The following is a 10,689-nucleotide window of genomic DNA, read 5'->3' as shown; positions in this document are numbered from 1 at the left end:
AAGAGATTTCAAGGTATCCCCACACCCTACCTCTTCAACCCAACATCACTGCTTGTCAAATTTAGAACAACCGCCCCAATATTTTGGAAGCGTTTTTCCATATGAAGCTTTTTCTGTCCTGAGTCCCGAGGATGAGGACAAGGGTAAACAACCGTAAAATCCAAAATATCATTCTCATATTTGCAAAGGGTGAAATGGGCAAAGGTTGGATGTCTGTATCAGTTTTTAAAACTGCAGCTTTCTTTCATGAAGTATTTTTGACTTGACTTAAGACTGCCCGTCGACCAATCTGTTTGTGCTCCTGTTCGAAACTGATTCCGCGCTTTATTGACTTTTTGTTGCCAACCAGATTGTCATCCTGTGTGATGCTGACGCTTTCCGCCTGACCTTAAACGACATGCAGCAGCTGGATTACAAGTATCAAGTCCAAGACCTGCAAAGTATCAAGTGGCTGGAGGTCTGGTACGCGCTGCTGACTAGCGTCCAGCTGATGTGAAGAAGGCTGGACGTGAAGGCGCAGTTCGCAATCAGCTTCGCGTCCTGATGTCCATTTCTTTTCACTCACTGCTGCCACCTTCTGTAGTTATCCACTGTTTAAGTTAAATATGGTATTCCTTGAAGTGACTATGTAAACACTCCATGTAACGAGTAGAAATAATCATTAACTTTCAACAATGCCAGCAAACGTGTTTGAACAAGAATAAAAGCCTTGCTTTCAGTTGTGTGTCGTTCAATCAGTTTGTTAGTTGCAGCACCCTCTTGTGGCCAGTATTGTCTTTGCAATGTCTTTTTCATGAGGCGTATTTTGGCCAGGAGTTGCAAAACCAATTCACTCAATTCCAATTGCCCCAATATGAAACGTTCAGGGAATGTAAGATTTCTGTGCTCACTGATATGTTGAAAATTATGTTTAGGCATTTCGGCATGTTTAACACAGAAGCCAAATCCGAATTTAGCCCCTTTCATATGTGGATATAAACATGGGCGCAGCTGCGTGGTGACCAGGGATGGCTATAGCCACCTCTATGGCCACGGCACACCTTGCAGTAAATTTTGATATTTTCACATTTTCCTGCCTTTTTTATTTACATGATTCCGTATTGTTTGATCCCTCGATACTCCCACAGGTTAACTGCTTATTTAAATAACGAGTTGATTTGAATGAAAACCCACGAGAACCACTGAAATATTTGTTGTATTATCAAAAGGGCCTGGAGTAATTTTTGATCCTGTGTATGGCAAAGTAATACAGTACACAAAAATGAATTTAAAATAATTCTCACTTCACAGACGACCTGTTTGATGAATATATGGAAGATTAACTAATAAATACAAATTATACAGACATTGAGGAAAAATAACAGCCCTTGGGTCAGTTTGCAAAAGTCCAATTATCCATCTCAGCGTTAATGTCCCAAAAGTAGTGCACGTCACACTGCAGACCACGGAGAACACTGATTGCTTAAGAAAAAATGGGAATAGGACGGCGTTTTTCAACGAAAAAAAACAACCATGTATAGTAAGCCGTTTTTAGCCGAAAAAAAACGACCATGTACAGTAAGGCGTTTTTAGACGAAAAAACAACCATGTGTAGTAAGGTGTTTTTAGCCGAAAAAAACGACCATGTATAGTAAGGCGTTTTTAGCCGAAAAAAACGACGATGTATAGTAAGCCGTTTTTAGCCGAAAAAAACGACCATGTATAGTAAGGTGTATTTAGCCGAAAAAAACGACCATGTATAGTAAGGCGTTTTTCGACGAAAAAAACGACCATGTCTAGTAAGGCGTTTTTAGCCGAAAAAAATGACCTTGTATAGTAAGGCGTTTTTAGCCGAAAAAAACGACCATGTATAGTAAGGCGTTTTTCGACGAAAAAAACGACCATGTCTAGTAAGGCGTTTTTAGCCGAAAAAAAATGACCTTGTATAGTAAGGCGATTTTAGCCGAAAAAAACGACCATGTATAGCAAGGCGTTTTTCGACGAAAAAAACGACTATGTAGAGTAAGGCGTTTTTAGACGAAAAAAACGACCATGTCTAGTAAGGCGTTTTTAGCCGAAAAAAATGACCATGTATAGTAAGGCGTTTTTAGCCGAAAAAAATGACCATGTATAGTAAGGCGTTTTTAGCCGATTTTAGCCAAAAAAAACGACCATGTATAGTAAGGCGTTTTTAGACGAAAAAAACCGACCATGTATAGTAAGGCGTTTTTCGACGAAAAAAACGACTATGTAGAGTAAGGCGTTTTTAGACAAAAAAAACGACCATGTCTAGTAAGGCGTTTTTAGCCGAAAAAAATGACCATGTATAGTAAGGCGTTTTTCGACGAAAAAAACGACCATGTATAGTAAGGTGTTTTTAGCCGAAAAAAACGACCATGTATAGTAAGGCGTTTTTAGCCGAAAAAAACGACCATGTATAGTAAGGCGTTTTTAGCCGAAAAAAAACGACCATGTATAGTAAGGTGTTTTTAGCCGAAAAAAACGACCATGTATTGTAAGGTGTTTTTAGCCGAAAAAAAACGACCATGTATAGTAAGGTGTTTTTAGCCGAAAAAAACGACCATGTATTGTAAGGTGTTTTTAGCCGAAAAAAACGACCATGTATAGTAAGGCGTTTTTAGCCGAAAAAAACCGACCATGTATAGTAAGCCGTTTTTAGCCGAAAATAAACGACCATGTATAGTAAGGCGTTTTTAGCCGGAAAAAAAACGACCATGTACAGTAAGGCGTTTTTAGCCCAAAAAAAACGACGATGTATAGTAAGCCGTTTTTAGCCGAAAAAAAAACGACCATGTACAGTAAGGCGTTTTTAGCCCCAAAAAAACGATGATGTATAGTAAGCCGTTTTTAGCCGAAAAAAACGACCATGCAGAGTAAGGCGTTTTGAGCCGAAAAAAACCGACCATGTATAGTAAGGTGTTTTTAGCCGAAAAAAACGACCATGTATAGTAAGGCGTTTTTAGAGGAAAAAAAACGACCATGTATAGTAAGGCGTTTTTCGACGAAAAAAACGACCATGTATAGTAAGGCGTTTTTAGCCGAAAAAAAAAACGACCATGTATAGTAAGGTGTTTTTAGCCGAAAAAAACCGACCATGTATAGTAAGGCGTTTTTAGCCCAAAAAAAACCGACGATATATAGTAAGCCGTTTTTAGCCGAAAAAAAACGACCATATACAGTAAGGCGTTTTTAGCCCAAAAAAAACGACCATGTATAGTAAGCCGTTTTTAGCCGAAAAAAACGACCATGTATAGTAAGGCGTTTTTCGACCAAAAAAACGACCATGTAGAGTAAGGCGTTTTTAGCCGAAAAAAAACGACCATGTACAGTAAGGCGTTTTTAGCCCCAAAAAAACGACGATGTATAGTAAGCCGTTTTTAGCCGAAAAAAACGACCATGTATAGTAAGGCGTTTTTCGACGAAAAAAACGACCATGTAGAGTAAGGCGTTTTGAGCCGAAAAAAACCAACCATGTATAGTAAGCCGTTTTTAGCCGAAAAAAAACGACCAGTTCTTACAGCCGCTGTGAGACCTAACAGCCTAACATCTTGGGCCTCAGACCAGGAAATTGATGTCACAATTAAAAGATGGCTCCATCTGGCTCCTGATCCGGATGGTGACAGGAAGGAGAGCGTCAGAAGAAAAGAGGACATGGAGAGCGCAACAATTTGATGGACAGAAAAATACCGTTCAAGAGTAAGCTGCATCCCAATGTGGATTTTGTGTTCACTGTTAAATAAAGAAAAGTGCATTTTTCCAGTGTATGTGGAGTTATATGTGAGGTTCACAAATTATGACAATAAACATATTTTTATAACAGTCGTTTTTGAGACTTTTTTTAAAATGTGGGTCAAATATGGCTCATGAAAGATGTGGCTTAGTTGAGGTTGAATTCAGGCTGATATCAGGAACCTGTTCTGGCCCAGCGTCGGGCCGGTGTAGGGCCAGATATGGTTTTACAATGCGGCTCAGATGTGGGCCGAATGTGGCCCACATCATGGATGCCAGACGTGGGCCACTGCAGGACCATCATTCATTGAGGTATGTGGGCCGAGTGTACGTGCGTGTCTGCTCCAGAGCTGGGCCAGACCAATTTTGCTGACTGGGAAGGGCGGAATACTTGCAGAAAAAACGATAAGAAATAGCCACAGTGACGACATCGAAAATTTCTCGACGACCACCCACACGCTGCGTGTGTGTGCGCGCATGAAGTAAGGCGCCTGACGGGGAAAGAGGGAGGCGAAGTCGGGGTGGGAGGAGGACGCCATTGTAGCCGCCACCGGTCGTTTGTTTATGTTGAGTGATGGGTCATTCGCGAACGAACCGGCTCTTAGAATTGGCTCTTTGAAGTGAACGACGGGTGCCGGCAACTAATAGGGAGCCGCTCTTAATAGGAGCCGATTTACACACACGCACACACACGCACACACACACACACACGCACACACACACACGCAGAAATACACACACTGCAGTGAAGAGAATGGGGAGGACACAGCGGCACACTGAGAGCAGTACACTAACAGGGAGACAGGGAGACGAGCGAGAGGTCGATAGCGCTACAGAGAAAAAAAAACAACACGGTGGAAGGTGGAAAAGTGAGAAAGTGGATAGGAAACGCAGTGAAATTTGGACTCATTTCAACTTAATTGATAGTTCAAAGGCAGCGTGAAGACTGTGAAGTTAAAATATCAAATTTTAATTTGTTGTGTGGTAATCAAAGCTTACTTATGTTGTTTTACTGTAAATAGTTAAAAGCTTATAAATATAGACAATCAGAGATTGGAACTTTTTGTTGACCTTGTTTTGATGGGTCTTTGTCTTTGTTTTTGTACTTTGTAATTTATTTTTTGTAGCACTCCGTGTTGTACTCCATGTTGAGTATGTTCAGAAGAATATAAATAAAGGCATATAAATAATAAATAGTTGATATACAGTATATTTTTACATTAGTAATTCATTTTAACATAATTTTACATTATTTTTGGTAGTAAATTAATTTAAGCAACAAAAAAACTGAGGAGCCGTTTGGGAGGCAAAAGAGCCGGCTCTTTTTAGTGAGCTGAGCCAAAAGAACTTGCTCTCTAAAAAGAGCCGGAATTCCCATCACTATTATGGGGGGGATTCGGCGGGTCGAGACACGGACGCTCGCCCGGCTCGAGGACGCATGTGTCGGCTACAGTGATCAAGCGGACCCTCGGCCTGCCGGGATGCGGACACGGACGATTGGGAAATGTGGTTCGCTTGAACCGGAGGATAAAATGCGGGCGCACGTTTTCGAAAAAGAAAATCAGGTAAAGTATTGGGATGAAGAAGGAGAGAAAGATGAGGTGGAGGAAGACAAAATGGAAGAAAGTTGCTCAACTTAGTTGGCTAACTAACCGGCTAGCCAAGTTGCTAATAAACTTTTCGAACAGAGTGCTTAAAAAAAATCCAAACCACACTCGGAGCTGAATGTATTCACATCTAACTCCAATTTCAACACAAACATCGTTTCATGTCACACTTTCTCTTCAATGAACTGAGTTCTCCGCTGCTGCAGATAATATGTAAACTAACGGAGCGAGACGCTGAGAGTCGATTCTGCTCTTCCAACATTTTACGCAATTAAACCGATCTTTTGCAAGAAATTTTAGTTTGTGAAACGTTTCCGATTTTAATTTCCCAATTATTTGCCTACTGACGTCACTACTTGCAACTCGCATTCGACTTTGAGCGTCTGAAATGTTCCCATTCTTAAAATATTTTTAATTTTAACCCCAACATATATATTTCAGTACTGTATTATTTTATTAAACATGGTTTAATCTCACCTAGACTCAAAGAAATAAGTAATTTCTCAATCGTGAGAAATTTCCCAAGGAATTTGCAAAAAAAAAGTATCCCAAACATTCAAAGAAATTTGACACGTGTGAGAACCACCCACTCGCTCATTCTGAATATGCATTATATTTATATTTTATAATTTGTATTTACTTATATACTTATATTTCTCCCTTTCATAATTTTGCTGCTGTAAATTGGGAATTTCTCCATGATGAGACAAATAAAGGTGTTCTTATCTTCTATATTGTATATTAAAATATGACAAACATTTATAGATAGAATGGTGAGAAATGGAATGAAAATTGAGAAATTTTCCGTTAATTGTGATCAATTTATGAAATGATGTGACTATTTTTGGGGCGGTGTAAAACAGTAAGAGGGGAATTTCTCAAATTGTTAATTTCAACACATGATTCAAAATCATTTTTAAAAGTAAGCATTGTGATAAGTAAGATAATAAACACCTAAAAATGTGATCAAAATGTATAGAAAACTTCAAAAAATGAGAGCAAGTGTTTGACAATTTGACGCTTGTTGATCAATATGTGAGTATTTCATGGAAAAACGTGTCAGTGCTTGTTCCTTTAAGTTGTCGTTTGGTGTGCGTTCCAGTGGGCCCTCCAATCGGCATGAACATCAGTACAAACTGCACCCCACAGGGGGGTGGCGGTGGGCTGGCTGCGCTGGAGTCGGTTTCCATCGTAACCATCACCCTACTGGCCTGCCTGGGCAACCTTCTGATCGTGGCCACGCTCTATCGCCGCCCCTACCTGCTGACGCCCAGCAACAAATTTGTCTTCAGCTTGACTCTGTCCAACCTGCTGCTGTCAGCCCTGGTCCTGCCCTTTGTGGCCGTCAGTTCAGCCAAGAGGGAGTGGGTGTTCGGCGTGGTGTGGTGTAACTTCACCGCTCTGCTCTACCTGCTCATCAGCTCGGCCAGCATGCTCACACTGGGGGCCATTGCCATTGACAGGTTAGCACGAGATCATGATCCATTCACGTTTACTGTCTATCCATTTGCTATCAATTGGATTCAGGCATGACCAATCAACTCACGCTTGCAGCAAGTGACATACAAGTAGTATGTTTTTTTTGGGGGGGTATGGGGGGGTTGCTTAAGAAGGTGACAACATGATGACGATACAGGGCCAGTGGCGGTTCTGGCAGGGCCGCCACAAAATGGCACACGGTGCCCTAACAGGAAGATTACCTTTCCATCCCGACAGGTACTACGCAGTGCTCTACCCGATGATCTACCCCATGAAGATCACGGGAAACCGGGCCGTGGTGGTGATCGCCTACGTGTGGCTCCACTCCCTGGTGGGCTGCCTGCCCCCTCTCTTCGGTTGGTCCTCCTTCGAGTTTGACTGCTTCAAGTGGACCTGCGTGGCGTCGTGGCACCGCGAGCCAGCCTACACGGCCTTCTGGGTAGCCTGGTGCATCCTGCCGCCCTTCCTGGTCATGCTGGCGTGCTACGGCGTTATTTTCCGCGTGGCCCGCATTAAAGCCCGCAAGGTGCACTGTGGTACGGTGGTCGTCTCCCAAGAGGACGGCGGTGGCAGCGGCTCGCAGAGGAACGAACGCAAGAACTCGAGCACGTCGACGTCGTCCAGTGGTAGTCGGCGGAGCTTGGTGTACTCCGGGAGCCAGTGCAAGGCCTTTGTCACCATCCTGGTCGTGATCGGGACTTTCCTCATGACCTGGGGGCCCTACGTGGGTGTGGTTTGTACAGAGGCCCTGTTCGGACAGGGGAGTGTCTCCCACGGGCTGGAGACTCTGGTGGTGTGGCTGTCCTTCTGCAGCGCCGTGTGCCACCCACTCATCTACGGCCTGTGGAATAAGACTGTGAGGAAGGAGCTTCTGGGCATGTGCTTCGGTGATCGCTACTATAGAGAGTCCTTCGCCACGAGGCACAGGACCTCGCGCCTTTTCAGCATCTCCAACAGGATCACAGGTTTGCGTTCAACTAGTTTGTGCAGTTTTGATTTTCAAGTCATTTTACTGGAATTTTGGCCCCCTGTGCATTTCAAAAGGTATTGAAATGCACACATTTTTTTTGAGAATGTATCATTTTTTTTACACTGCGCATCTGTAAACAACAGTAATCTTAAGCTTTCACGACACATTCAAGGGAACCATTTTTTACAAATCACCCATTATGAAAATTAAAAATGCAAACGAACCTTGATTTTTGTAATCCATTCTCATAAGTCTGATTAAAACCAATGAAATATATTCCATAGCAAATAATGTAAATTATGTTGAAAATTTAAAAATTATCCAACTCCTTAAAATATTCTAAAATTTCTGTCGAGTTCCATGAAAGCAGACCAGTTATTTTTGCGTATAGCTAAAATAAGACATTTGCAAACATCTTGTATTTTGGAAAACCAATGATCATGTTTATCTATTTTATGACATGTTACAGACCAGTTACTAAATCCTACCGAGTCCACCTTGGTGCATGGTCTTGTCTATCGGTAAAAAAAAATGTTTTTTTGAATCAAGCAACAGAAATTTAAAAATGTATTTTTATCCCATTCATCAATAGATGCTCAAGTTATAATTTTGTTTTCACCAGACTTGGGATTGTCGCCCCACCTGACGGCCATGTTGGCAGGAGGCGGACAGCTTCTGACCCCGGGGAGTAGCACTGGAGACACCGGCTTCAGTTTTACTCAGGACTCATGTAAGTGTCGCGCAGTGAAAATATTTTTAAAGGAGAATCTCGCCATGGCTGTACTTATATATGCAGTATATTACACGCATTGCACAAAGCAGAAGAAAATAGTCCAAAGCAAGGCATTTCCTTTTAACACTGTTGCTTCCAACACTTAAGTAGCCTACATTTAATGTCAGGTCATTGTTTTTTGATACTTTAGTCCAGCAAACGTCAGATACTTCAAGACTTTTACTCAAGTACTATTCTACAAGGTGGCTTGAACTTGCACCTGTTAGGATATTGGACTACTCTTTCTACATTTTCTCTACTATATTTGCACCCCCCAAAAAAATTATACAGTAATCCCTCGTTTATCGCAGTTAATGGGGACCAAAACCAACCGCGATAAACAAAAATCCACAAAGCAGCAACCAATAAACGTATACAGGTTTAAATATATATATATAATATGTGTGTGTGTGTATTTGTTTTATGCCCGCAAACGGTCCATGTACCTGTATATGATTTTTTTTTTAAAATTATGAATGTTTGAAAAAATCCGCGATGCACTGAAGCCGCGATAAACGAACCGCGAAATAGCGAGGGATCACTGTATTACAGTACTACCTGGGTCCGACACGTATCGTCTGCCATCTGGTGGATAATGTAATTATTTTGCCTGTCGGCACTATGTCGCTTGGCTCATGACAGGTCGGGAAACACTATACTGTGTTCGTTAAAACATTGTTCATAAATAATTGATGATGAATAGTTTGATCATGGAACAGTTTGTTTCCTTTGTTACTATTTTGGATATTTGACACCCCCCCCCCCCCCCCGCGCCCATCCCTTCGTTTGCATGGTCACCCCTACAGGTACAGATGTGATGCTGCTAGACAACTTTTCCACTGATGGCTCCTGCCATCCACATTATTCCTTCAATCCGTCTGGAAAGAGGAGGAGCTCTGTCACGTTTGAAGACCAGGTGGAGCATTCCAAAGGTATTCGACATGCCACCCACCCCCACCCCTAAAAGCAGCTCCTCCTTTAGTAAAAGGGCCAAGAAGTACCCTTGTGCTCACTCACCCGCTTCTTCCTCTACACAGCTGAGCATGCAGCGTCAGTGCACGCCGAGGTCCACAAGTCACTGGACACCTTCGCCTCCTGCCTGGCCAAAGCCATAGAGAGCGACGCCAAACTCACCCTCTTCGGGGACATTTTGGCTGCTCCGGCGAGTCTCTTCACGGCCCGGGTCGCACCCAGGCCCAGATATTTGGACGGTCAGAGACTGAGGCTGGAAAGCATCGACGAAGGCATCGTCAAAGACGACAATGACGAGCGGGTCTGTTCGCAATCTTCCACAGGGACCATTCAGACTGTGAACAATTTTATGTGAAAGACTGAAAAGGCATCCTTCATTCCTACATTCACACTCAAATGTTACTCAAAATCCATTCGACCAAGTACTGTAGTAGCACCTAGCTTTGTCAATGGAAAATTATCAACAACATGTAGCGCTAAGTCGGTACCGTGCAGCGGTAGCTTACTTGATACATTTGATGGTTGTTATCGAACCTTCAAAGTGGAACACAATTTGGTGCAATAGTTGAATTCCAAATTGCTCCAACCACAGAGCATTTTTAAGATGGGAAATATAATCTTAAAAAGATAAATGTAGAGCGGATTACAGGTGAAATCCACAAGTGTAAAAATAAAAACTAAATAAAGGGCATTGCCCAACTGTAAAAAATACAACTAGTAAATCTTCTCACACGTTACGAACACCTGATATGTATTCAAACGAGAGACAGGAAAGTGTTTCTGACCACTGTCCCGTGCAGTAGGGCAAAAAAAAAAAAAGCCAAAGAACCCAAAACATACTTGAGGAGTTAATACTTGAGATGCAAACTGAATCGAAGGCTTTTGATTTTTGAGGTACAGTCTTGCAAAATGTACAAAGTTTTAGAACATTGCACATTAAGATGTTCCACTGCGCAAGTCGTGTGTTGTGTGCGCGTCCGTGTGTGTGCGTGTGTGTGTAAGATGCACATTTCCTCAGTGTGTGTTTTAAATCTGACGCCAGAGTCCCAAACGAAACTCTGGGAGGATGTTATTCGGAAAACATGAGCACATTGATAGCGCTTCAGTCTTACCTCATAGGTTGTATTTTGATTTTTTTTTTTTTTAAGTGAGATGTAACC

General features: G+C 42.1%; 1 protein-coding gene across 1 annotated transcript; it reads left to right on the top strand.

The window, feature by feature from the left end:
• The first annotated feature begins 4,306 nt into the window (after window positions 1–4,306).
• Window positions 4,307–10,364, top strand: gpr161a (G protein-coupled receptor 161a). The gene is made up of 6 exons (XM_052083177.1): window positions 4,307–5,294; window positions 6,439–6,799; window positions 7,053–7,780; window positions 8,408–8,515; window positions 9,364–9,489; window positions 9,595–10,364. Exons 2-6 carry the CDS (start codon window positions 6,456–6,458, stop codon window positions 9,882–9,884), a joined length of 1,596 nt encoding a protein of 531 aa, XP_051939137.1. The 5' UTR covers window positions 4,307–5,294; window positions 6,439–6,455; the 3' UTR covers window positions 9,885–10,364.
• The last annotated feature ends 325 nt before the right edge of the window (window positions 10,365–10,689 follow it).

This window comes from Hippocampus zosterae, chromosome 12 (assembly GCF_025434085.1).
Source record: "Hippocampus zosterae strain Florida chromosome 12, ASM2543408v3, whole genome shotgun sequence".
NCBI lineage: Eukaryota > Metazoa > Chordata > Actinopteri > Syngnathiformes > Syngnathidae > Hippocampus > Hippocampus zosterae.
The sequence above is the reverse complement of the archived record's forward strand: the minus strand, read 5'-3'. Positions and strand labels throughout refer to the sequence as shown.

Excerpts from the sequence above, each read along its gene's own strand:
- gpr161a (XM_052083177.1), top strand. The coding sequence starts at position 6,456 with ATGAACATCAGTACAAACTGCACCCCACAGGGGGGTGGCGGTGGGCTG. Across the intron at positions 6,800-7,052 it reads GGGGCCATTGCCATTGACAG|GTACTACGCAGTGCTCTACC; the intron begins GTTAGCACGAGA and ends CCATCCCGACAG. Across the intron at positions 9,490-9,594 it reads CCAGGTGGAGCATTCCAAAG|CTGAGCATGCAGCGTCAGTG; the intron begins GTATTCGACATG and ends TCCTCTACACAG.